This window comes from Oncorhynchus masou, chromosome 30 (assembly GCF_036934945.1).
Source record: "Oncorhynchus masou masou isolate Uvic2021 chromosome 30, UVic_Omas_1.1, whole genome shotgun sequence".
Classification (NCBI taxonomy): Eukaryota; Metazoa; Chordata; class Actinopteri; order Salmoniformes; family Salmonidae; genus Oncorhynchus; species Oncorhynchus masou.
In genome coordinates, this window is record NC_088241.1 from 6788231 (window position 1) to 6815619 (window position 27389).

Here is a 27389-nt window from a genome sequence, read left to right on the forward strand (position 1 = left end):
ACAACATACCTTCCTCCCTTCTGTTCCCATTATATGACACTATCTCCCGTACAGATTTCCTTGTACGATAAAATGTCTGCCCTTACTACTTTCATCCCATTGTCTCTGCCAGCAATCTAACCCATTTTTCAGAATCAATGTTTTAATTTCCTCTCTACCCAACTGCACCTGTATATCCACAATATTATTTTCACTGCTTTTTTGGCTATTATATCTACTATATATTTTCCATTAACTCCTTTATGAGCTGGAATCCAACAGAACTGAATGTCAATACCATTTCTTTGTAAGCCCAACAACAGCAGCATTATTTCTACCCATAAATCTTCATGTTCTGACTTTCAAATCAAAATCTAATTTTATTTGTCACAAACACACATTTAGCACGTTATTGTGGATGTAGCGAAATGCTTTCCAGATCTTAAACTACACAAAACAGACGTAGAGTCCGAACATATTGCTATTCTTCCTGGTTGGACCTCTATCCATTGCAATCCAACAATTATCACAACTATTTCTGTTGAATCTACAGATAAATCATTTGTTAGCCTCTTGCAGAGATTAACATCGAACTCAATAATAAATGCACCTGCTCCTGTCTTCCCATTCATGGGATCCTTTGAACCATCTGTATACACTGCAAGACAAGAATTAAACAGTAATATATTGATCCACTATTGTTGCTACATGATCTTCTTCACACCACCGTTTCTTTTCTTCGATCAGGCTAAAATCGACATGTGGTCTTGTATAAAACCACAGTAACACATTTCCTATTGCCACAGATGGCTCTATAACAAGCTCCCTGGTGTCCATCTTTATAAACCCCTTTTCCAAATCTCTGGGTCAAAACCCCTCTTTTGATATCTTTCATATTACCAGCAGTTTTCCAATACTGTCAGTGTAGGATGATCTCCCATACTACCCTTCAGTCCTGCCCAGTACCCCAGGGTCCACTTAACTCTAAGGGTTAGTGGCATTTCCCCATTATCTACTTGTAAAGCCTCAACCAGTGTAGTTTTAAATGCACCATCGCACAGCCTGAGTGCCCTAGATTGCCTATCTGCCCTCTCTGACATGCACTGTCAACTGTGTTACCTTATAGAGACAGGTGTGTTTCTTTCTAAATCATGTCTGAACAATTGAATTGGCCACAGCTGGACTCCAATCAAGTTGTAGCAACAGTTGAAGGATGATCAAAGGAAATTGGATGCACCTGAGCTAAGGGGTGTGCATACGTCAATGAGATATTTCTGTAATTCATTTTCAATACATTTCTTAAAATGTTTTCACTTCGTTATTATGGGGTATTGTGTGTAGATGGGTGAGGAAAAATAGGAATCAACTTTGAATACAGGCTGTAACAGAACAAAATGTGGAATAAGTCAAGGGGTGTGAATACTTTCTGAATGCACTGTATTTCATAGAAATAAAGCCAGTCGATTCAGAGAACTACATGTTTTAATGCACTTCCTGTACGGTCTGAAACACTCTCCCTACACAGGAAACTACTGCCGTGTTGTCAGGTTTTCCAGAGGTTGTTATTATGGTTTCTCCCTCTTGTGAATGTTCTGACCTTCTAGGGGACTTCATCCATTTGAAGCATTTAGCAGCAATCAAATCAAATCAATCTTTTTGCGACACGCTTTGTAAGAAACAGGTGTAGACTAACAGTGAAACATAATTGCACTGTCTTACCCAGAGAAACTTACAGTCAGTGATTTCAAAACAGGTAAAACAACCACATATTAACAGTCACTGCGAGTAACATATTTCCTCAATAAAGCAGCTGGGTGAAACATGTATCACAAACAAGGTCTACAGTCAGTATTTTCTACACTAAAGTATTCTGTGCATTGTCATTACGCCTTGCCAAACATCCAGTCTATGCAAAGCCTCTGCCAGTTACTGCAGTGAAGTCTTCTCTTCCATGTGAAATCTCAAGCCCGGTTGACTGGGTGCTGGTGCTGAAATACATGTCACAAAGATGGCAATGATGTGGGTTTTCCCATGTGGATCTTCATGTGGTTTCCGGTGATAATTCTGCTTGAATCCTTGGCCACAATACTGCCCTTATATGGTTTCACCCCTGTATGAGTCCTCATGTGGACTGTCAGATCAGGGTTTCTTATGAAACATTTCCCACAAACAGGGCAGCGATGTGGTTTCTCCCCAGAGTGGCTCTTCATATGCACAGCCAGGTTTCCACTCTGACTGAATCCTTTGCCACAATCATGACAGTGAAACGGCTTCTCCCCTGTATGACTCCTCAAATGCCTTTTCAGGAAAGTATCCCAAGCAAAATATTTACCACAAATATGACAACACTTTGCTCCGATGTGAGTTTGTAGGTGATCTATCATACTTTCTGTGGACTGACAGAATTTTCCACACACACCACAAAGATGTTCTTTATCCTGTGTGTGCGTTTGCACATGATTTAATAAAGACGCCATGGAGTCAAATTGCTTTCCACATACCTTACAACTAGGAGCAGCATCCCAGCTTACACTGGGTCTCGAGTGTGATTTTAGATGGTTCAATTTCCTGTCCTTAACACTATGAGAACTTTGTCCTTTTACTGTCTTTGTTCTCTTTGATTTGAGTGGCTTTAACATTAGACCTGACAGAGGTCCTCCACACTCCATCCTGTCAATGTGTCCTCTGTTTTCACTCTGAGCTGCAGAACACTCTCTATCTACTACAGAGAAGGGCTGAGGCTCTCTGGTTGGTTCTGATACACCATAGTCTTCTACATAAGGTTCTGTTTTGATCTGTTCAGTTGAGGTGCTAGGTAGAGAGTATCTCTCTTCAAGTGAGGACTGAGTTGGGTCCTGATAATAGTCACTTGATACACAGCCGTAAGAATTTATAAACTCGTTGAAATGATTCTCCTCCTCCTGACTGGTCCTTGGTTCATTCTGTTCATCTTTCATCCGTGTGGGTTCTGGGTCCTTCTGCCCCAGACTGGGGTTCCACTCCTGCTGCTCAGGGGAAACCACCTCATCAGACACGGTGACAGTTAGCTGCTGGAGATCTGGAGAGGAGAGAGAGATGAAATAGAAAATTCAAGAGCTGAATTGACGTACCCAGCTAACAACAAAATGTTCCCACAACTTTATTTGAATATTTCCTTAAGCGTCTCATTCGGTCATTAACTAACGTTTTCTTAGGAATGTTCCCGGGATGTGCAAGGCATGTTTCCAAGAGAACATTCCCTTAATGTCAAATAGAACATACCCAGAACATGGTTACCATGTTCTCAGAACATGAGATATTAATGTTCGAGACACGTTTAATAGGAACCTTGCAAAAACATTTGTGTCCACAATATAAAATATTTTACACATCACGTCTTGTTACTGTTGCCAAGCCAATTAATGCCCTGATTGGTGAACAACTGATTCATTCAAATCTTTGTCTGTTGGCAAGGTTAGGGAAACTCATACACAGAGTACTTTTAAAACACTGTGTTTTAAAGTTCCATATTTGACATACATAATTACATTGTGCATGTTCAATTAATCAGTAAGTATTATTCAACATGACCACACCTGGGATCTGAACTCTCAACCCCTTAATTCACAGTACTCCAATCTTCCTGCTACGCCATCATGTCTGTGTAAAGTAGGCTGTCAGTTAATCTGATTGATCTCTTATTTATTTTCTTATTCCAGCAATTTAAGGGCTTTCTCTATAGTTGCCTAATATTGATGGGTCATATTAACCTGTTTTAATGATACTTCTGAATCACTATGATCAATAAAATATTTTCTTGGGTGTACTTTTAACAGAGATTTATTTCAAACATGGGTGTGTTGTAACTGTTGCTAAATAAAGACTAACATATTGCTAAGAATGTGAGAGTAGGTCGACTCTCCTGCGGGTCTCAAACCAGGGCCACTAGCACCAATGACGAACAACCTAACGACTGTCCCAATGAGGGTTATTTCTAGGGCAGGGCTCTCCAACCCTGTTCCTGGAGAGCTACCCTCCTCTAGGTTTTCACTCCAACCCCAGTTGTAACTAACCTGATTCAGTGTACCCACCAGCTAATTAGGATAATCAGGTGTGCTATATTATTGTTGGAGTAAAAACCTACAGGATGGTAGCTCTCTAGGAACAGCGCTGGATAGCCATGCTCTAGGGCATGAGCTCATTGGGAAAGGGGGATTCCTAGTCTGTTGTACAATTGAATGCCTTCAACTGAAATCTGTCTTCCGCATTTAACCCAACACCTCTGAATCAGAGAGGTGCGGGGGATACCTTAATCGACATCCAGGTCTTTGGTACCCAGGGAACAGTGGGTTATCTGCCTTGCTCAGGGGTAGAAAGACAGATTTTTACCTTGTCAGCTCGGGGATTCGATCCTGCAACCTTTTAGTTACTGACTCAACACTCATCAATAGTTAGGCCCTGTCAAGAAGAAACCCTAACCCTCCTCCCTAGACACTTGAGTAGACCTGAAACAACTTGATATGTGTAAGCAATAGGGTGAATTAACTTTGAAGTACACTCAATAAACATATTGATCCTAGTGATTGAGGAGTATCATTAAAACAGGTTAATATGTTGCACAAACATTAGATAATATAGAAAGCCCTTCAATTGTTGAAATAAGTCAATCAAATCAATGAGAGAATAGTCCAATTAACTGATAACTGACACAGACATGGTGGCGTAGCAGGAAGATCTGATTGCCATGAAAAAATCGGTTGCGAGTTCAATCCCACATGTTGCATAATAATTACTACAAATCAACATGCAAAATGTAATCATGCATGTCAAATGTGGTAGTTGAAAACAGTGTGATAAAAAGCCCTGTGGGTGTGTGAGTAACCTTCACTTTGCCAACAGACAAAGAGCTGTGAATGGATTACCAATCAGGGTCTTAATGGGCTTGGCAACAGTAACAAGGTGTGATGTGTAATGGTTTTTTGGGGGGGAGAACGTTTCTTTCGGGACAAATCAAGCGACAGACTGACAACCGATACACAGAAATGTTATTGCAACGTGTCTAAAACATGAACATCGTACATTCTGAGAACTTGGCACCATGTCCTGTGTAGAATTTGTGGGACGTTGCTGCAATAGTTTCCTAACCATCCGAAAACTGGACAGAAATATTTTTGCAACGTACCATAAAGCGCGTCTAGAACATATTCTGATAACATTGTAACGACGTTCTTGATAAGATCTGTGTGACATTAAAAAGAGAATGTTCTAACTTTAACACATAAACATGCTAACGGGTTCTCAGAATGTCTTTGCTAACAAAGATAGAATGTTTCCATAACTAAAGGAAAACTAGACAAACTTGGGACCATTACGGGTAACAAAAAAAAAAGAATCTCCCTATAATTGTTAGCCGGGTAGTGAGATGGGTTTAAGATTGAGTATTCTTCTTACAGATGTTGGAACCATCTACACTCAACATTTTATTATATTGATTGCTTATCGTGTCTCATATTAAATGAATGTTGAAAATACAAACACACCTTGTCTATGTAACTTGATATCTGGCTTAGTACGGATATCGAGCGTGAGCCGTAGACGACTGTTCTCCTCCCTTGTGTGAGAAACCTCCTCCTGGTACCTTGCTAGGGTTTCTTCAACGACACCAAATATCTCCTCAGCTGCCGCTATCAATCTCTGGTTTAGAAACATTCTCAAGAACTCTATTTTAGACATTTGTAGAGAAGGAAAGTTGGCTAGATAGCTACCAAGTCGAAAATATAAAGAGCGCTGATGCGAAGCGAGAGGTTTCACTCTCCCCTAACTCTGTCCAAAACAAGCCCAATGCGTTTACATGGGCTTATTTTTTTTTTACCCAAGGTCGTCGCCTACCTTCCCATTGTTAGGGCGGAGACATGAGCATCTCGTCATTATATAGTCTTTGTGCGTGCACGACATAATACATTTTGCACTGTCGTCCCCTGCTGGAGCGGAAGGCGCAGGTCGTGAAGCTCCTGCAGTTTGCACTAGTATATTCTGCCTTTGAGAAGAGGACACTGATTACTGAGCAAAATTAATTAATCTCTCGTCATTAATCAGATTGAATAAGTATATCCCAATCTATTGTTGGATTTCCTCCAGTGTCTGTACATTTCTATTCTAATCCTGCAAATAGACCTAAACGTGAAAGACTGCAGAGCTGGTGGCACTGCTCCAGCACTACTGGTGCAAATCTGAAGTTTGCCTCCCTTGATCACAAAAGTACACAAAAAATAGAATACACCATAATGCTATCACTAATCCAACATTCTCATGTCTGCAATTAATTAATGAAAGAAGAGGGATATATTTCATAGAAATAAAGAATGACAGCAGATTTAGGGAACAAGATGTTTTGACGCACTTCCTTGTGTTGTCTGAAAGACTCTCCCTACACGGGACGACTGTCACGTTGTCATGATGTCTTCTCCCTCTTGTGAATGTTCTTCTCGTATCTTCTATGGGAGTTCATCCATTTTAAGCATTTAGCAGCAATCATTGCATTATGTATGTTTTTCCTAAAACAATTATATGGATTCTCTCCTGTGTCAATTGGACTTCTTGCATTTACATTTTGGTCATTTAGTTGACACTCTTACCCAGAGCAACTTACAATTAGTGATTTCAAAACAGGTAAAACAACCACATTAACAGTCACTGCGAGTAACATATTTCCTCAATAAAGCAGCTGGGTGAAACATGTATCACAAACAAGGTCTACAGTCAGTATTTTCTACACTAAAGTATTCTGTGCATTGTCATTACACCTTGCCAAACATCCAGTCTATGCAAAGCCTCTGCCAGTTACTGCAGTGAAGTCTTCTCTTCCATGTGAAATCTCAAGCCCGGTTGACTGGGTGCTAGTGCTGAAATACATGTCACAAAGATGGCAATGATGTGGGTTTTCCCATGTGGATCTTCATGTGTAGTTTCCGGTGATAATTCTGCTTGAATCCTTGGCCACAATATTGGCACTTATATGGTTTCACCCCTGTATGAGTCCTCATGTGGACTGTCAGATCAGGGTTTCTTATGAAACATTTTCCGCATAAACGACAGCAAAATGGCCTCTCCCCTGTGTGAATCTTCATGTGTGTGTTCATATAAGATTTACTGCTGAAACATTTCCCACAAACAGGGCAGCAATGCGGTTTCTCCCCAGAGTGGCTCTTCATATGCACAGCCAGGTTTCCACTCTGACTGAATCCTTTGCCACAAAACTGGCAGCGGTACGGTCTCTCCCCTGTATGAATCCTCTTGTGCGCTGTGAGATCTGGATTTTTTCTGAAACACTTGCCACAATCAGGACAGCGAAACGATTTCTCCCCTGGGTGAACCTTCATATGATCATTCAGCTCAGCACTCCCAGGGAAAAATGTACCACAAACATGACAAACTCTAGCTCCAACGTGGGTTTCTAGATGATCTAACATACTTTCTGTGGACTCTAAGTGTATTCCACACACACCACATAGACATTCTTTGTCCTGTGCATGCTTTCTTGCATGATTCACTAAAGAAGCTAAGTAGGAGAAATACATTCCACAAAATTTACAGTGGATATAGGCACTTTGTTTTCTTACTGTCTGTAATCTCTTTGATGGTGATCTCTTGGATTTAAGTGGCTTTGAACCTGACAGAGGTCTACTCTCTACCCCTTTGACACATTTCATGTTTTTAATCTGAGCTGCAGAAGACTCTAGATTTTCTGCAAATAGGGGCTGAGGCTCACGGGATGGTTCTGATACTCCATTGTCTTCTGCATCAAGTTCTGATTTGATCTGTATCATGTTCTGTTCAGTTAAGGTGCTGGGTAGAGAGTAGTTCCTCTGTGCAGTTGAGGTGCTGGGAAGACAGTCTTCACTTTGGGTTTCATAAAGAAGTGAGGACTGAGTCAGGTCCTGGTGGTTGTAGTTATTTTTCAAAGATGACTCTAGTTCCTCCGGTTCCTCTTTAATCTGTATGTAATGTGGGTCTTCCTGCCCCAGCCTGGGGCTCCACTCCTGCTCACAGTGTTGCTGCTCAGGGAGAACCTCCTTTTCAGATACAGGGTGGTGGGTGGACTGTTGGATGTCTGGAGGGAAGGATAGAGAATTAAATAAAACATCTAAAACGTTGACATGAATAGTATTCTAGTTAGACAGCTAGCTAGGTATTTAGATAGATACTAACATAGCTCGCTAGCTACATTGTCATTTGTCGATAAATAATGACATTTATCACTTGACATATGCAAAGAACGTTTAAAATATAACAGCAAGCAGCCTCAGTCACACACCTATTCTGTGTAATAGTATATCTGGTTTAATAACTACATCGAGCATGCTACGCAGACGGCTGTTCTCTTCCTGGTACTCTGCTATCGTTTCTTCAATGACACCGAATATCTCCTCAGCTGCCATTGTCAATCTCTGGCTGAGAAACACTCTCAATAACTGTATATTAGACATTTTTTTTAAGAAAAAAGTTGTGTCAGCTTGCTAACGTCTAATGACAGGAACATTTACAACAACATAGCGTAGACACTGTATGCGGTTAACAAAGGAGGGCGTTCCTTTGAGCACGGCGGCAAACACATTTTGCACTATCGCCACCTGCTGGAACGGAATGCGACTCCGGTGCTTCAAATTGTTGTCCTTTTGGAACAGGAAACATAGTAAGTCAGTTGTATGGGGTCAAATTCACGCCATATGTATGGAATTAAAAATAAAATAAATCGTGAACATTAAACATAATGTTGAGAATGTAAACATATTTTCGAGGACGGGTGAAATAATGGATGTTGAAATCAAAAACCAACAATTGAAAGCAAAATGTATAGCATTGTAAACAAAAATCAGACATCAAAAGCAAAACCCCAAAACGTGTAAGCAAATAATTTTAAAGCGAGAGCAAAACTCTATTGAATATATTGAATACATTTGGCCTACGCTCTTGCCTGCATGGACTACGTTTTGGTTACGCTACTCGTATCTTTGCTTTCGATGTCTGTTTCTTTGCTTTCACTGTCAGTCTTTTGGCATTATTTTTCCGTGAAGGGCGTGTTTTAGAGGAAGGCTTAAACAGGTAGGCAAGTTGAGAACAAGTTCTCATTTACAACTGCGACCTGGCCAAGATAAAGCAAAGTAGTTCGACACATACAACAACACAGAATTACACATGGAGTAAAACAAACATACAGTCAATAATACAGTAGAAAAATAAGTCTATATATGATGTGAGCAAATGAGGTGAGATAAGGGAGGTAAAGGCAAAAAAAAGGCCATGGTGGTGAAGTAAATACAATATAGCAAGTAAAACACTGGAATATTAGAGAAATAAAAATAATGGGGTGCGAAGGAGCAAAATAAATTAATAAATACAGTAGGGGAAGAGGTAGTTGTTTGGGCTAAATTATAGATGGGCTATGTACAGGTGCAGTAATCTGTGAGCTGCTCTGACAGCTGGTGCTTAAAGCTAGTGAGTGAGATAAGTGTTTCCAGTTTCAGAGATTTTTGTAGTTCGTTCCAGTCATTGGCAGCAGAGAACTGGAAGGAGAGGCGGCCAAAGGAAGAATTGGTTTTGGGAATGACCAGAGAGATATAATGTACCTGCTGGAATGCGTGCTACAGGTGGGTGCTGCTATGGTGACCAGCGAGCTGAGATAAGGGGGGACTTTACCTAGCAGGGACTTGTAGATGACCTGGAGCCAGTGGGTTTGGCTACGAGTATGAAGCAAGGGCCAGCCAACGAGAGCGTACAGGTTGCAGTGGTGGGTAGTATATGGGGCTTTGGTGACAATATGGTTGGCACTGTGATAGACTGCATCCAATTTATTGAGTAGGGTATTGGAGGCTATTTTGTAAATGACATCGCCGAAGTCGAGGACCGGTAGGATGGTCAGTTTTACAAGGGTATGTTTGGCAGCATGAGTGAAGGATGCTTTGTTGCAAAATAGGAAGCCAATTCTATATTTAACTTTGGATTGGAGATGTTTGATGTGAGTCTGGAAGGAGAGTTTACAGTCTAACCAGACACCTAGGTATTTGTAGTTGTCCACAAATTCTAAGTCAGAACCGTCCAGAGTAGTGATGGCGGGCAGGTGCAGGCAGCGATGGTTGGAGAGCATGCATTTAGTTTACTTGTATTTAAGAGCAGTTGGAGGCCATGGAAGGAGAGTTGTATGGCATTGAAGCTCACCTGGAGGGTTGTTAACACAGTGTCCAAAGAAGGGCCAGAAGTATACAGAATGGTGTCGTCTGCGTAGAGGTGGATCAAAGACTCACCAGCAGCAAGAGCGACATCATTGATGTATACAGAGAAGAGAGTCGGCCCAAGAATTGAACCCTGTGGCACCCCCATAGAGACTGCCAGAGGCCCGGACAACAGGCCCTCTGACACACTGAACTCTATCAGAGAAGTAGTTGGTGAACCAGGTGAGGCAATCATTTGAGAAACCAAGGCTATCGAGTCCTCCGATGAGGATGTGGTGATTGACAGAGTCGAAAGCCTTGGCCAGGTCAATGAAAACGGCTGCACAGTATTGTTTCTTATCAATGGCGGTTAAGATATCATTTAGGACCTTGAGCGTGGCTGAGGTGCACCCATGACCAGCTCTGAAACCAGATTGCATAGCGGAGAAGGTGTGGTGGGATTCGAAATGGTCGGTAATCTGTTTGTTGACTTCCCAACAGGCCCGGGAGAAGCGAAGGTCGAGTCATACATCCTCTGAAACATGACCCGCCAAACTGCGCTTTTTAACACCTGCCCGCTTAACCCGGAAGCCACCCGCAGCCATGTGTCGGAGGAAACACTGTTCAACTGACGACCGAAGTCAGCCTACAGGCGCCCAGCCCACCACAAGGAGTCTCTAGAGCGTGATGAGCCAAGTAAAGCCCCCCCTACCAAACCCTCTCCCAACCCGGATGACACTGGGGCAATTGTGCGCCACCTTATGGGATTCCCGATCGAACCCGGGTCTGTAGTGACGCCTCAAACCCCTGGACACTGCTTTTATCAATCCTAACCATCTCAGGTCTATGATTACAAGAGTACACAATAGGCATATTCTTCATCACATCCTTATGGACCTTGGCCACTCCAGAGCCATGTATTTAGAAAATCTAAATACAGGGCTCTGTGCCACACTATAACCTTAAAGGCAGCATATACTAAGACGGTATACTATACTCTAATTGTTAACACTCATACTTTCGTCCATCTCACCAGATTACACAGCTTCTCTCAGTTGCACCTGACTGAAGGCATAATTTCAGGTTCTGAGGGACAACTACGACACCGTCCTCACATCCAAGAACCAGGTCTGGATCCAAAATGATGCTTTGACTTCAACTCAAGCTGAGCTACAGAAAATGAACAGCTATGTGGCTGTGGTTAAGGACCAACTGGAGAGAGACTACATGTAACTTGTCGCAACCAAGGACCAGTCAGAGAGGCAACACAGAGACCTTGCTGCTTCTCATAACCAATTAGAAAGAGAGTATGAAGGCCTACTGACATCCAACAACCAATTGTAAAAAAAAAAAAAAAAAACTACATAGACCTGACAGCATCTAAAAACCAACGGTATCTAAAAACCAACTACAGAGAGATAAAAGATCTCACATGAACCAGGGAACGGTCACAGTGACAACACCTGAACATCAGTGCAGCTTAACGCCTCCATCACACAGCGTCATTGCATTTTGGTACACCAGAAGTGCATTCATTTCCAATGGAATGCTACTTTTGCCTTCCAGGATTGCAGAGGCAGTTGCAGTGTGTTATGTGTGGTGCATACGTTGAAATGATCAAACTGTATGCCTCGACGGCTCGGCAGAAATGGTAGCAGAAGGTAAATGTTGAACTTTTGTTGCAAACATATCCACATGATGCTGCATAACATTTTGCACAAAGACACTGTTGGTGTGATCAAATCGTTATGACCAGTTGAGGTGAGAGCATGTGAGGGTCACAGAGACTAAAAAACAACTTCAGTTAGATCTCATAAGTCTCTTTGAAACTGAGGCGATTTTGAACAGAGTCTTTGTTGTCACGGTGAGGGAAAGGAATTCCCTTCAGAAGATGCCTACAGAGCTGGTCAACTTCCTGCCTGTGGACCGACACTGTCCACTCAGAGACCAGATCACCCAAGGTCAGCAGTGTCTTGATTTATCTGTCCTTCTACATCTATATGCACTATATACTCCGTGTTTGTGTGTGTGTGCAATGTGCATGAATATGTTATTGTGTGTGTTTGTGAAATGTGCATGTATATGTTATTGTCTGTGTATGCTTGTTTCTGTATGTTTGTGCATGTGTGTGTGCAACGTGCGTGAATGTGTTCTTATGTGTGTGCGTGTTTGTGTACATTCGCCTCACACACCTTGTCTTAAGGGCTGGAAGATTTTCTCCTCCAGGTGTTACTTCTTCTCCACTGAGGAGGAGCTGGAGCAGCGGTCGAGTTGACTGTGTTCAACAGAGCAGAGATCTGGTGGTCATTGACAGTCCAGAGGAACAGGTGAGAGACATTGTATTGGAGATGCGCGGAGGTGGGTTAGATCTATGGTGCAAGGTGGTTGGGCCCCAAGACAATCTTTACTCTTGTAATAATACAGGATATAATACGCGTAGATTATGGCCATTGGATGTATAGAAAATCAATGTATCTCTGTGGACTCTCCCAGGTAGAAAGAGCCCAGTGCTGTGAATGTGAGGGGAGACAGTGTGTGCCTCCATCATCAGAGAGACCAACCCTTCTCGGAGCTGGAGAAGAGACCTGCAGCATCATGTCCGAATGGATCTGTGGGAGCTCAGCGCTCATATAGTCAGCATTGCCATATAGACACACGCATGCACAGAGCACATTTTTATGTAGCCTTAAAATCCTCCATTAAAATAGCATTAATACACGATAGGGCGTGATTGATTTCTTGTGGCAATAGCATAGCGGTGCTGGCCATAGTAAATGGTGAAAACGACATGTACATGAGAGGATATTTATTAGATATTCTGGGGGAAATTATCTGATAGGTCACTATACTGTTTTGAATCTGCAATACTGCCTCATTCGCGTTCTTCATGTATAAAATGAGTAGGCCTCTGACTACAGCATCATCTTCGTCTCCTCGCCAACACGTTCTAAAAAAAAGTGCAGTGATTGGTTACTGCTTGTTGTTGTTCTACTGCCAGCTCTGCGTGCGAGACGAGGCGTATTCATTAGTTGATTCAGTTGCAAAACGTTTTGTCTGTTGATAAACGTTTTGCAACGAAAACTCGAGTTTATATTGGACACATTTAGGCAGGTCCCTCCCCGCTTCGTTCCGTTTCTGTTCCATTTTTTCTGTTTGCTTCCGTTTGGTTCCGAGAGTAAACAGTTTCCGTTTTGCAACAGACAAAACGTTTTAGAACCGAACCTGACTAATGAATACACCCCAGCTGTGTTGACAACACTGACCATCGTCGAACAACGAAGGCGAGTTTCACAAAATAACATATTATTTAGCTTGTTGCAACGATTAACAATATTATATTGACAATGAATAACAGCATTTGTAGTCTTTACATGTATTTGAACGTCTTGATGGTATAGTCAGCTGTTGCTAGCTTGCGATAATTTCGTAGCTAACGTTAGCTAGCTAGCTACCCAAATGGTTCATCCAGCTGCAACTAATTATTTTGATGTTTCAATCTAGCTTACTATCAAATCGAGACAAATGTAGCAATATATGAGGGACCATCTCTATTTTTGACCGTTTTCAAAGGCTGTCAATCTAAATGTAAAGTGCAGTTTTTTTTCTTCCAGCAGTGGAACGTCTGTTACGTAACGTAATTTGTTGCACTGTCAACACAGTTTGTACTTGCAAGGTATGGTGGCTCGGCGAGATCTCGAGCTCTCCAACATAGCCACAACGAAAACGAAGTAGCTTTGTGTTCTCCGCCAAATCGTTTATTATTAGACATTTGGTTGCATTTTAAAGCCTGTAACAGTGCATGTCAATATCTCGTGGTCCATTCGCGTTGTGGCTGCTGGCTGGCTTGTTCTTTGATAACCTGATAAACCTAGCCAGTCCTGTTGTTTAGTTTGACATTTTGAGTCGTTACTTCATTGCTACCCACATTGTCTAATTAACTTTATTCTTATCACAATGGCCTAGGTGCATTGGGAAAGGATAGCCAGCTAGCTTGTTAACAATGGCAACCATGCGTCGTCCAAGGTACTCTCTCCGAGACTCTCTGTACTGGGACGAGACTGAGTGCCTGACGTACTATGGGATGCTCTCTCTACACGAGATGTTTGAAGTTGTCGGTTCTCAACTGACAGAGACAGACGTTGAGGTGCTGTCGTTCCTCTTGGATGAGACCTATCCGGCTGGAGGGCACCCCTTGGACCCAGCTGGCTGGACCAGCGAGCCCGGTGAGGAAGACCCTGAGGCCAGTAAAGGAGTCTCCCCCAGCCCAGTGCTCCTGGAGGCCTGGCGGCGTTTACAGCCCAAGGTTCCTGTTTTGGCCTGCCCTACCGCTGCCCGCCACAAGCCCAAGAGTGGGCTAGAACTGCTGCTGGAGCTGGAGAGACGTGGGTACCTCAGTGAGGGTAACCTGGAGCCCCTGTTGCAGCTGCTACGAGTCCTGACGCGACACGACCTCCTGCCTTTGGTGTCCCGCAAGAAAAGGAGGACAGGTAAGGGACTGTAACAGAGTGCTGTTCATAACTGGAAGCCAACATGCAGTAATAGAGATAATGTTGTCATAATCACCTGTAGGCCTACTCCTCCCAGCTGTGTGTTATCTGCCTGTCTGTCTACACTCTGCTGTGTCAGTGTCTGACCTTAATCTACCTCTCAGTATCACCAGAACGTTTCAGAGTGGACTATGGGACAGATGACAAAAGACAGGTGTGCACATCTGGACTGACTGACCCCTGTGCACAGACAGAATCACATGACGAACACGCCACACAGCAATGGAGGGGGGGTAAGCTACACTCCGGTACAATCTGTGCATGCCTGAACTTGTCTCTAAGAAATGTCAGTGACTGTTTCTGAAATTGTCTGGATTTGCACCAGTTAAGCATTGCTGGATTTGTGTCTGTCCAATAGGTGTTGACTCTGCCAGGCCAACGCCCGCCCCCCTACGGAAGAAGAGGGGTAAAGGCCGCCGCTGGACCAGCAAGCCCACTGCCCACAGGAGAAGAACGGGCATCCCTGAAACTCCTCCCCCACCTATATCTGAGAAAGTGACCTGCGGTAAGACCTGCCTCCATGCCATTCTCTTTCTCTCTAGTTTCCCTTCCATCTCTCTTTCTCTATTTTCTTTCCATCTCTCTCTTTAACCCACTTGCTCATTCACCACACTCTCTCTGAGTTCTGGGTTCCTCTCTTGCCATTATACATGTGTCTGAGTCTCTCTCTCTCTGGCTTACATCCATTTTCTATCTCACTTCTAATGAGAAGCTGTAAGCACCGTCACCCCAACAGCCCTTAACAGTGATGATACTACAAATCTCTGCCATATCAGAATGTCCCAGTCACCACCTTGTCTCACCAGTAAGTTTAAACTTAAAATACCCATATCAGAATGTCCCAGTCACCACCTTGTCTCCCCAGTAAGTTTAAACTTAAAATGCCCATATCAAGCAACCGTAAATCCAGCCAGTGCCTTGTTCATGTCCTCACATAAGATAAGGACTTCAGTTTGCTCCCTCTGCTCAGCTTATACCCTGACCATAAGTTGATCGTCCCACCGTTGCTGGTTTGAGAATGGTTTGCATGGGCCTCCTGGGAGATCAATACTACCCTGCAGGCATGTTGGACTGAGTGGGCTGTGCTGTAGCAATACTGTCAGAGGATGTGTGAATGAGTGGCCGCTCATCAGTAAATACAACCCATACTGACTGGCTGTGTTTGACCTGACTTAACCCCTCAACCTGGTCATCATATGCTCTCTGTGGTGGTCAAACTGTCTCACACTCAAACATTATCACCAGGGTTTCAGACAGTGTTTTACACACTCCCGGGGTCTTTGATTGTGTGCTTCCTGCCACACCAACATCCTCACAATGGAGGGATTCTGGAGACGTCCACACAAGGATAGTCTGCTTGCACGGCCAGGCAAAAAACAACAACCTGAAACGGAATGAAATGAAATCTATCTGTTCTGTTCTGGTTCATGATGACCTTAGCACAGAGGGGAATTGGGTTGGCTCGCCTACAACTTCCATCTATCAAATATACTATGCCTATGTCAGCCATTGTCTTCAACATTACCCACTAGTGTCGCAAACTAAATAAGCATCCAGCTTTATTACTTTCCTTTTACCTATCCTGGTCATTCTGATAAAGGGGAGGAAACAATGGAAGGAATCCTCTTTAGGCTATTGAGATGTACCCTGAGAGGAATTCACACACCCAATGCACAGCAGTGTGAGTCAGCGTTTCTGTCTGAGCTCCACACAGCACAGCAGGCTTCGTGTAGTAGTAGGACATGGCATTTCAATGTGGCATTCAACCTTAAACTCACAAGCGTGTTATGTTTCAATGGGACGTTTCTGCGTCAACCCACAAGCTCATTAAACAGAGTAATTTAGTCTGTTCTGTGCAGACAAAAATAATGTTACGCTGCCTTGCTCTTTTGTGACAATACTTGTGGGGAAAATGTATGCTTTAGACCTACATACTATAGCTGCCACATGGTTGGAATGCTGCCTCGTAATAACTAGCCTGTGGTCCAGACTGAGGCCCAGGGGAAGGACAGTTAGAGTGTAGAAGACAGTAAACCACCTGTCTTTCACTTATACGTCTGCTATACGCTTATCAGCCGAGCTTGTCTTCTTCATATAGCATAACTACTAGCCTGGTCCCAGATCTGCTTGTGTGATCATGCCACTGCTTGTCACTCATTTGGCATGACAAGGAGTGGAATGATACCTCAAACAGGCTGGTATCCAGGCTACATAACTACTGCTGGTGTTCCAAAAAGAGAGATTCCTATCCCTTTCTCCATTTTTTTCTTTTCCTTCTCTCACTTTTCATCTCCCCCCACGTATCTCCCTCTCTCTCTCTTACCCAGTTTTTTTCAGCTCCTGTTCTTAAGAATCCTGCCTGGTAGGTCTCCTGTCTCTTATGTTGGTAGTACTGTCTGTCTTCTCCGATCCCTAACATAAAGTTTAGAGAAAGTCCCGCTGAATTTCTGAATGTGTACTGAACATATAAGTTGAATTGATAGCCTCACACTTGCTGACATCTTCCCAGACCAGGGTCCGGTTTCCCAAAAGCATCTTAAAGCTAAGTTTGTTAGAACCTTCGTCAGGGCATTATTAAATCTGTGCTGTTTCCCAAAACCTTGGTTAACGTTACACTTGTAATCTAACGCCTGTCTCAGACCCCTCGTAGAGCAGCTAAGTGGGTCTTTAGATGCTTTTTCTTTTGCCCTCCCGCGTCACTTTACACACACAAGAGCTCCGCTAAACATAGAATCACATGGCTTCTCCGCCTCTGTGACCACTGATCACTTCAGACAACAAATACAAGTTGGCAATGTCTTTGCAATTGATACAAACAAGCAGCGTATAAAAAAGATACTTGAAATTAAAACAGATGTGTACATTAAAATATATATACAGTAGGCTAAATGGCTATTTGAATTTTGCTACTGTACTTGTAGGCTACAGTCTGTAATTTGTCTGTATTTATTTCATGCTGTGCAGCCTAATGTGTGCAATAATGTGCCATATTGTGATTTAGTGCATTATTACAGGGTAAGGATTAGAATCAGCCTCCTAAATATTGGAAGCCATAGGTGATAAGCTTCTAGGAGCTGATCCGTCTTCAGTATTGTGGAATAATTTGTATGTTAAGGTAAGATTTGAATGGAGAAAGAGCTGATCCGAGAGCAGCGTTGCTTTTCTTTCAATCCTGTCAGTATCGACACAAGCCACAACAACGCGCTTAGCGACCGTTTTCTCTACATGGTGTTTTGGCAAACACATGTTACATCTTTGGCCGTTATAGGAAAGATGCATCGTTAAAACACTCGTAAGCCTAAGTTCAATCGCTATCAGGAAACCGGGCCCAGGTTAATAGGCCCTTAGCCCTTCCAGTTCTGTTGCTGTACCTAGCCTACCTGCCAGCCAACTAACCCCTCGTACTGTGGCTATCCCAGACACAGCCACTCCCACAGCCTGACACATACTGATGAGTGATACTGCTTATTTATCAACATGATCTGATTTCAACAACTTTTCACAATCCATGAAGTCTCTTCTTCAGGGAGACAAATATGTTTATGATTTTACACTGACTTCGTAGCGCTCCAACATAACACTGCAACCCTTTCAAATGTGCCATTTTGTCCCCGTCGATCAGAACAGCCTTCTCTAAATCAACTGCACTAAGTGCCGCCCAGTGATCAAACCCTAAACAATCTACCGAGGGATACCTGCCCCTTGCCCTCTGCAGTAGCCTTGCCCTCACATACCCAGCCATGTACCATACACAGTGTTGTTGCTTTGCCTCTGAACATGTTGCTGTCTTGACTCCGCATTTGATCCCCACCAGGTTGACTCAGGATTGTGACTCAGATCGAGTAACCTAGAGAGCGGACCTAGAGAGCGGAGAGAAAGGCTGGACAAAAAAAAAAGTCTGGTCTGGCCTTTCACTCTGTCCGTACGATCTGCAGTGTGTGCTCCCCTCAGTCGCTCTCTCTCTCGTCAGTCTGGCCCGATGCCCAAGGTAAAGAGGCCCTCCCCCTCAGAACGAGGGGGGGCTGCCACTATGCTCTGTGTTCAATGCCTGTGTATTATTCTAGCTATCCTGTTCCTCCTTACCCCATTCAGAAAAAAAGTGTGCTCTCCACAAAGTGTTCTGGAATGTTCCATGATTTTTTTTTTTGTGTCTATTACTCCAAAGAGGGGTGTTGGCCTCAGTGTTTCACAGAACTGACCAAAGTGTCCTCGGAAATATGCATAGAATATTCCAGAAGTTTCTTAATCACAGTAATGCAACCTTGAACCTGACCCCTCTTCTGAATACCATGCTCGGACTCTCCAAATGACTCAAAGCTCAAACTGACCTGAACATTTTTTCTTAAAGGGGTAGTTCACTTCAAAGCCAAAGTTTGACAGATGTTTTCCTCAAAAGTGATAACTGAGTGCATATTCCACACTGTCTAGTCTGGTGTATATCCCACTACATGCATACTGAAAACATCTGATTAACTTTAGTTTTGGGGTAAACTACTCTTCTAAAGCAGCCATCAAAATGGAGCCTTTTAACTGAGTCCCAATGGTTCTTGTGGCATCAACTTCAGTAGATACCTCTGGTCAGTGATCACAAATACCTTTCTCAGAATTCAAACAACCCAACTGATTCTGGTTTACTAAAACAAAAAGAGACCAAAACCATTCTGGAATCTCAATTTAAAAATGTCAAACTGGTCTCAGAGATCCATTGATCTCAGTCCTCTTGTCAGTCTGAACTCGAATTCTATCCTTTATATGAACATAACATGGCCGCCGACAGCTTCTCTGGAACCTTTGCTCGAGCAGTTCTGAGGAAAATGACCCAACAATGTTGTTAAGGGCTGTGTAACCGCATGCTGTATCTCATCTCTGACCCCTGAATGAGCTCCCAGTGTGGGGAGCAGAGATAGATGGGGCAGTCCAGTCCAATGCTGCCTCACAGCATTCAGACCAAACCCATTACTACCTCTACTATCTTACCAGTCAGTTTGTTTTCACATCAGTTCCTTTTCTCAGTTCAAGCGTTTCAGTTACAGTATTTCAGTTATTTGTGGTTACAATTTCTTATGCCAAACTGTAACTTACGACTTAGAAGCGACGTAAAACAGTCCACGTAAGCCGTAATGTTAAACAGTGGACTTGGAGGCATCAAAAACAATTCAAACCCCAAGTGATTGCCTTTGAACCAGTGTTAAGCTTGCCTGCTTGATCTTGAGAAACAACCAAATTGACAGATATCCAATACAACTGTGCTTGTCTCTTTCTCTCTCTTTCTCTCCTTTCTCTATGTTCGCAGTTCAAAACAGACCGACTCGTGTGTCAGGAAAAAACATCCTCTCACACAAACTGAGAGGGAGAGAACGAACACTAAACGCTCAAACCACACAAACCAAAAAAAGAAAGAGCTTTGGTCAAAGGGGAATAGAGAGAGGTCTCTCTACCTGTCTCTCTCTACCCCTCCCTCTCTCCCTCCCTCCCTCTCTTGGTCTGTCGTTCAGCAGAAAAACGGATCGATAAAGAGTTGAAGCTCTTCGCACCAAGTGACTCCTCGTAAATGGGTACTTTTCTGTGGGGTGAATGGAGAATCTAACCAACTCCTTGTTTTAAAGGGAGAAAATGAAAGTTGTGCCTCCTAATGTTCTGTCTAAATGGATCTGTCTCTGATGAAGTGTAAAGGACTCTGTAACCTTAACAAAATCACTATGTTCCCATTGTTTTTAAGGGCCTTCCTTTCCTGGTGCTCTCAGCAAGTCCATTTTTCACAAGTAGGTAGGAAGGAGCAGTCATTTAGAAGTATGGGGACATTGTGTAGTAGGTGTTGATGTCACAGTCCCCACACAGTATATGACACATGTCACTAGACTTGTACATTGCAAAAGTGCACAATTGTTACAGTTTTACTCAGTTTATTTATCTGACATGTTTTACCATATCGACAATTGACAGGGGTATTATGCAGTCCTGGTAACTTTCAGATGTTATTAGCTTGAAGCTGACCTTCAGTTTCCTCTCAGAGCAGTACTGTGCCTTGTCAGCTGCACATCCTGTTTTAGCTGATGTGACACCCTGCTGGCAGGGAGAGATAAATGTATCCCCTAGAGCAGGGTTTCCCAAACTGGGTCCTGCCCTAGCACTACACAGCTGATTCAAATAATCAACTATTCATCAAGCTTTGATTATTTGTATCAGCTGTATAGTGCTTGGCCAAAAACCAAAACGTGCACCCCTTAGGGTCCCCTGGATCGAGTTTGGAAACACTGCCTTAGGGACAAACCATGTATTTTATGATACAAAATGCCCCCAAATTGACAATTTAGACGAGAGGTATCTGTATTTCCTGAAATGGTCCATGATTTTACATGCAGAAATATCTCCCCAGAGTAACAATGTGGAGATGTTGGTGAGACATTGGAGTAGTGATGAGGGAAGGCAACCCTTCAACTATTTTTCACAACATGTCAGATTATGGGGCTGTGTGGATTTAGTCTTATTTTCGGGACTGTATGCGTCTTACTGTTCTCTATCAACCTCATTGACAAATGTCCTAAGAGCTGCTGTATCAATAGACAGAAATGTTCCTTGTACCATAACTTTGCCTTCTGGAAGAAGAAAAAAAAAATCCAAACACCTTCTGTATCCAATTTCTTTGTGTGCAAACTAACAGTTGACCTTCATGAAATATGATCATGATTATCATATTTGGCCTGATGTGATATAACACATATTTTAGCTATCTACAAATCTACTTGCAGTTGATCTTAAGATACATGTTTGGTACACTGTGTTGTACATCAGAGCATGTTTTCAATGTTGGCAGTAAATGTAGGAGATCTGTCTAACCTGAGGATGTCTTTTTATTTAACTAGGCAAGTCAGTTAAGAACAGATTCTTATTTTCAATGACGGCCTGTTGTTCAGGGACAGAACGACAGATTTTTACCTTGTCAGCTCGGGGATTCAATCTTGCAACCTTTGGGTTACTAGTCCAATGCTCTAACCACGAGGCTACCTGCCATCTAACCTCCCCGATGGTCCAAGTGGTGTGTGTTTGTATAGCCTCCTCATTACAACCTTATGAAGCAAAGAAAGAAGGATCCAGTGTTTGGTTTTCTCTCTTACAAATGTTAAGAAATTCATAATCAATTCAACATTTGCATTTCTAATGTTGGCATTTTCCAAAGCTGCCCCCTCCAGAGGCTGTCCCCCATGGGCCTGAACAATAATGTGGATGGAGACAAAGAACTCAAATGAATCACATATTCTAAGGCACAGTCATGTCCCTGGTTCATTTGGTACAACATTCCAGTTTAACTTGTCTGGTTCTATTTCTTGTGTCCTCGTTAGAGGAAGCAACTATTTGTCAGTTTCTCCTTTACCCAAAGCTGTCTCTGTGTCTTCAGAGACCAAGGTATGTGTAGGTACCCGGTTCCCTGTGTATGGGACAACACATAGCTTTCCCTCTTATTCACATCCACAGGTGTTTTGAGAGAGAAGACTGTGGTCTAATTTTCAATGTGAGTTTTGGGACCTCTGGTCCCCCCTTTCTGCCCTTTCCGTTCCATATTCCTTCTCTCTCTCTTTTTAAATCCAGTTCTACTCTTTATCGTTCCTCCATTTTCTGTTACATGAAGTTGAGGAGGGCAAGGTGGGTGGGGTAAATCCAGATATACAGTTTGACAAACTATCCTCCATGTTGGCGACAAACATTCTTTGACAAGAATGTTCTAATTTGAATATATATTTTTTAGTTTGGTGCTAACATGTTGCCGTGAAACTAATGTATCTCAAACAAAGTTTGCCAATCTATTTCCATCTCTGGTGGGCTAGTGTGGGACTGGGAAGGTTTTAAGATTTTTTGTTGCAGCAAAGTCGGAAGGACGCTGGTTCTGCTGGGCGCTTGGTGAATAATGGCAGTAGAGGAGGATGAGACAGAGGTCTACTTGCCTTTGCTCAGTACAGTATGTATCTCCTGACCCTTCTCACTGTGCTGTTGCTGCATGACCGCTAATTATCCTGTTGCTGAAACAGAACAAAAACATGTCACTGAAAGGTTGCTATCCATCCCAAGGGCTGTTTAGTGTTAAAGAGTGACCTAACAAAACCCTACAACCCTCACAACAAGTAGCATTTTATTTATGCCTGTTTTGTGCCACCTATAACTCATTATTACTGTAAGTACAGTGTAACAAGCTTTGTAATTACTCAGAAATGGATTACATAGTTATAGCTCTAGCTTTCAGTGTGTAGAGGTTTTGTGTAGATTACAGTGTCTGGCTGAAATCTCCTGGGTGAATAATGATGGGGAGTGGACTATTAGAACTGTACAGAGTGGTGTGGTTTGTGTTCTTCCCTGATGAATATGCTTGTTATCCATCCTCTGATTTCACTCTAGTACTACAACAACAGCTTTTTTTAGTGGGTGTTGTGAAAAATAGATCTGTTTAGTCATACAGTAAATCCTCAGTGATGCTCTTCTGGACCCAAACAGGTCATATTTGTTCCCACTGTCAGGTTAGTGATGGTAGACGGCCTGGTTGGTATTACATTCACCTCTGTGCTCCACAGCTGTCTTCACTTCTGCCTCACCTGTATCACTCTTAAAGACAGACTTTTGTTATCAACTGTAGTTAATGATACAGCAGTGTCCTACACCAGTAAGTATTTCTATGTGGTATCCTACTCTAATCACTAGTTTAATGTCAGATACAGTCCTGTTGAATGTAGTATGCTCCCCTTTAATATTCTTTACTTTGGCACTTGTCTATCAACCCTCCCATAGCCTGTTCTTAACTATTTTTTGGGGATAATATTCTGTGATTACGGCTTTATTTGAAAAGTTTTCTTAACATTTTCTTTTGTGTTTTTGTCCCTCCACCTCTCTTCCCTTTGTTCTGACTAAATGATCCCACCCTCCTCCTATTTGATTTTCACTCTCATGTGTACATGATATCTCACCCCACTCAATCTCCTGCTTCTACCATTTTCCTCTGTCCCTTTTTGATTGTTTCACCTCTTTGCCACCTCCGTTTCCTACTCTACATCTACCACTCTTCTCTCCTCCCCTACATCTTCCCCTCCACCACCCCCCCTCTTCTACCCATTCCTCTGCGCTCTCTCTTTCTCTCTGTCCCCTTTCCTCCCTTCACTCTTCCCCTACCTCCCTCCATGTCCTCTCCTCACCCTCCCCCCTCCCTGCAGACATTCGTCTACGTGTGCGAGCAGAATACTGGGAGCATGAGTCGGCTCTGCGCGGCAGCGTCTCCTCGGACAAGCAGCAGCCCCTGGAGCGGCAGTTTGAGCTGTTCAGTCGTGCCACCTCCGTGCTGCGCGCCCGCGACCTGGGCTCCATCATCTGCGACATCAAGTTCTCTGAGCTGGACAACCTGGAGGCCTTCTGGGGGACTATCTGAGTGGAGCGCTGCTAGAGGCCCTGAAGGGGGTGTTCATCACAGACTCTCTGCGGAGGGCGGCGGGGAGTGAGGGGGTCCGGCTGCTGATCAGTGTGGACCAGGATGACTACGAGGAGGGTCGCAGATTGCTGCTGGACGCACAGGAACAACAGGCCGGCTGCTGGGGACGAGACAGGTGAGCCTCACTGCTCTCTCCATTCTGGTTCTGTTATACTGTGTTAGTAAGCTGGTTGATTAAAGTACTTATCTACTCTGTGGTATGTATTGGGGCCATGCTGACCACTACTGGGGGTGGTGGTCATAGATGTGGACTTGACTGGTGGTCATGAATTGGAATGGCTATGTAATGCCACCAATAACCACTAGATGGCAAACTTTGCCCACAGGCATCAGAGCCATATACACTCCCTGGTCTCACTTTGTCATACTCCCTAGACCCAACCTGAGAAAGCTGGTTATGGACATGGGCACTGACAGACAGACAGGCAGCTGTGCGAGGTTGTGTTAATCATTTCCGGCTCACGTCAGTTCACACAACAGTTCTAGAATCCTCAGAGACAGTGAATAATAGTTGTAATTCTAACCACCATCCTCCACTATGTTCCCTCTGCAGGTCATGAGCCCAAGGATAGAGGAATGAAAAGGAGAATAAAATATGAAGAGGAACATTTTTCTTTTTTCTCTCCTTTTTAAGTCTCTCATGCTGAGAATAGAGGATACAGCCACTCCTAGGTCAGGGGAATGAATAGTCCCCAGGGAAAACAGCCAAACTTGAAGTGAAGGCAAACTGGACTAAAAGACTTGACACACTGTTCTGTTTGGAATTGATAACACAAGTTGTACTGAGCCTAGATGCCCTCACGGCACTGAGGAAGAGACTGCCTTTGTTACACACACACACAGACACAGAGACAAACTAAACTTCCACTGTAACACACACACACACACACACACACACACACACAAACTACCACTGTATCTAACATAAACACTCTTAAAATCATCCACACGATGAACCATCAGCGCTGCCTGTAAGACTCATTGAAGCCAAGAGACATTTCTTGCTAACAAAGACAGCCCAGATACCAACTAGACTGTGCGCTAATGCTGAGCATCTCTGGTTATGTTTGAGGAGCGTGTGAGATGCCCTGCAAGGCGAACTTCACCCATCTTAATATTAGTTTGTGTTTCCATTGAAATGTATGATTTTGAAAAGATGAGCGAGACTGCAGCTCTCAGACACTGAGGAAGAGATGATGGGGAAATTATTAAAGATTATGTTTTGACCTTTTGGGAGAGATTTAGAAATAGATAGCGAAGGGAAGACTACCTGAGGACCGTGTAGTGGACAAATAGCTGGTCCTTCGAGAACTCCAGTCCACACACACACCATGATCACAAGCCACTGGTAGTCCCATCATGCTAACCCAGGGCCTGATAGCTGTGGTCAGTGGCCATCTCATCTCAGATGCCAGTAGATGATAGGAGTGATTACCTCTCAACCTCAGCCAACCATGGAGAACTCATCACCACAAGCTGTTGAACAGCAACTGGGATCACACACTAGGCTGTGCTCACCCCGGTTTCCAGCAAGGCAAGGCCACTGCCTTTCCCATTGGAACTGAAGCACAGGACAGTGCTTCAGTCAATAAAACTGATGTAGAGGAGATCAATATCAGAAGGATACATCCAAGTTCCACTCAGCCCTGACTTGTAGGCCCCACTGGTGGCTCACAGAGCGCTGTCTGTCTCTAGTCTAGTCACCCTGGTGGAACTAATGCCTGAACTCCTCTGAGTGGGATCAATAACCCCCTCTGTCTCTCCACCACCACCATGGGAGGAGAAAGAGTAAGGGGGAGAGGTAGGACAGAGGGAAAGAGAGGAGAGGTAGAAGGAAAGAGAGGAAGAGGGAGAAGGATTCCCACCTCCATCCCGCCTTTCAGCTCCTGGACAGCCGCCTCATCCTCTGGAGGATAAGTCCCCTGATACAACCAGGCTGCCTGGTCTGCTACAGCACTGTGTCTGGTTCACACAGCTCTATGGGACCAGGGATGGAGGACTAGGGAGGCACTCAGGAAAACCTTAGTAGTGTTTGCTTTTTCTGTGTTTTGATATATGGATTTGTTAGTGTAGCTTTCTATTATCCATAAGAGAAAATAACAAAAATAGTGTGTGTTCTAGTTCATTAACTTAGGGTGAACTTTTGTTTAAGTAGCTGGATATTTTTATTTAGGCACTGCAAAAGTGCTGTATATTAGTTTAATATATCAGTGGAAGGTTGGAATTATTTCAAATAAAAATAAATGATTTATCAAAGGTTTATTGCGTCTATGATGTACCCATGCCTTCAGAACATATTCACACCCCTTGACTTTTTCCATATTTTGTTGTTACAGCCTGAATTTTAAATGTATTAAATTGAGACATGTCACTGGCCTACACACAATACCCCATAATGTCAAAGTGGGATAATGGTTTTTACAAATGTATTAAAAATGAAAAGCTGAAATGTCTTGTCCACAAGTATTTAACCCCTTTATTATGGCAGACCTAAATAAGTTAAGGAGTAAAACAATAAAAAAGAATAATGCAATAATAGTGTTTAACATGACTTTTGAATGACTACCTCATCTCTACATCACACACATTTATCTGTAAGTCCCGCAGTCGAGCAGAGATTCAACCACAAAGACCAGGGAGGTTTTCCAATGGGTAGATAAATAAAAAATAAAAATAAATGCAGACATTGAATATCCCTTTGAGCATGATTAAGTTATTAATTACACTTTGGACGGTGTATCAATACACCCAGTCACTACAAAGATGCTTCCTAACTCAGGTGCCAGAGAGGAAGGAAACTACTCAGGGATTTTACCATGAGGCCAATGGTGACTTTAAAACAGTTACTGAGTTTAATGGCTGGGATAGGAGAACTGAGGATGTACATTGTAGTTACTCCACAATACTAACATTAATTACAGAATACAAATATTCCAAAACATGCATCCTGTTTGAAATAAGGCACTAAAGTAAAAGTGGCAACGAAATTAATTTTGTCCTGAATACAAAGTGTTATGTTTGGGGAAAATCCAACACATCACGGAGTACAACACATTTCATCATTATATGGTATTGTGTGTAGATGGGTGAGAAAATGATTGAATCCATTTTGAATTCAGGCTGTAACAACAAAATGTGGAATAAGTCGAGGGGTATGAATACTTTCTGAAGGCCCTGTGCATGGTTGTTTTTTGGGTTCCCTTGTCTTTG

The 27389-nt window shown here is 43.1% G+C and overlaps 3 protein-coding genes across 3 annotated transcripts; 1 reads left to right on the forward strand and 2 right to left on the reverse strand.

Moving 5' to 3' along the window:
• Positions 1 to 1450: 1450 nt before the first annotated feature.
• On the reverse strand, positions 1451 to 5866 carry LOC135521918 (zinc finger protein ZFP2-like). The gene is made up of 2 exons (XM_064947731.1): positions 5499 to 5866; positions 1451 to 3037 (listed from the first exon to the last, which is right to left on the reverse strand). The coding sequence occupies exons 1-2, from the start codon at positions 5689 to 5691 to the stop codon at positions 1980 to 1982; spliced, it is 1251 nt and encodes a 416-aa protein (XP_064803803.1). The 5' UTR covers positions 5692 to 5866; the 3' UTR covers positions 1451 to 1979.
• A 397-nt stretch (positions 5867 to 6263) lies between these two features.
• Positions 6264 to 8578, reverse strand: LOC135521912 (zinc finger protein OZF-like). Its single transcript, XM_064947721.1, has 2 exons — positions 8273 to 8578; positions 6264 to 8068 (listed from the first exon to the last, which is right to left on the reverse strand). The coding sequence occupies exons 1-2, from the start codon at positions 8442 to 8444 to the stop codon at positions 6873 to 6875; spliced, it is 1368 nt and encodes a 455-aa protein (XP_064803793.1). The 5' UTR covers positions 8445 to 8578; the 3' UTR covers positions 6264 to 6872.
• Positions 8579 to 13365: 4787 nt separating this feature from the next.
• LOC135521920 (DNA-binding death effector domain-containing protein 2-like) lies at positions 13366 to 26439 on the forward strand. Its single transcript, XM_064947735.1, is given in 7 exon segments — positions 13366 to 13447; positions 14130 to 14653; positions 14818 to 14946; positions 15072 to 15218; positions 23908 to 24105; positions 24108 to 24294; positions 24733 to 26439. Coding segments are annotated over 6 exon segments (1155 nt in total). The 5' UTR covers positions 13366 to 13447; positions 14130 to 14166; the 3' UTR covers positions 24740 to 26439.
• The last annotated feature ends 950 nt before the right edge of the window (positions 26440 to 27389 follow it).

Coding starts and splice junctions, on each gene's coding strand:
- LOC135521918 (XM_064947731.1), bottom strand. CDS start 5,691: ATGTCTAAAATAGAGTTCTTGAGAATGTTTCTAAACCAGAGATTGATA. Junction 3,038..5,498: donor TATCAAGTTACATAGACAAG/GTGTGTTTGTAT, acceptor TCTCCTCTCCAG/ATCTCCAGCAGCTAACTGTC.
- LOC135521912 (XM_064947721.1), bottom strand. CDS start 8,444: ATGTCTAATATACAGTTATTGAGAGTGTTTCTCAGCCAGAGATTGACA. Junction 8,069..8,272: donor TATACTATTACACAGAATAG/GTGTGTGACTGA, acceptor CCTTCCCTCCAG/ACATCCAACAGTCCACCCAC.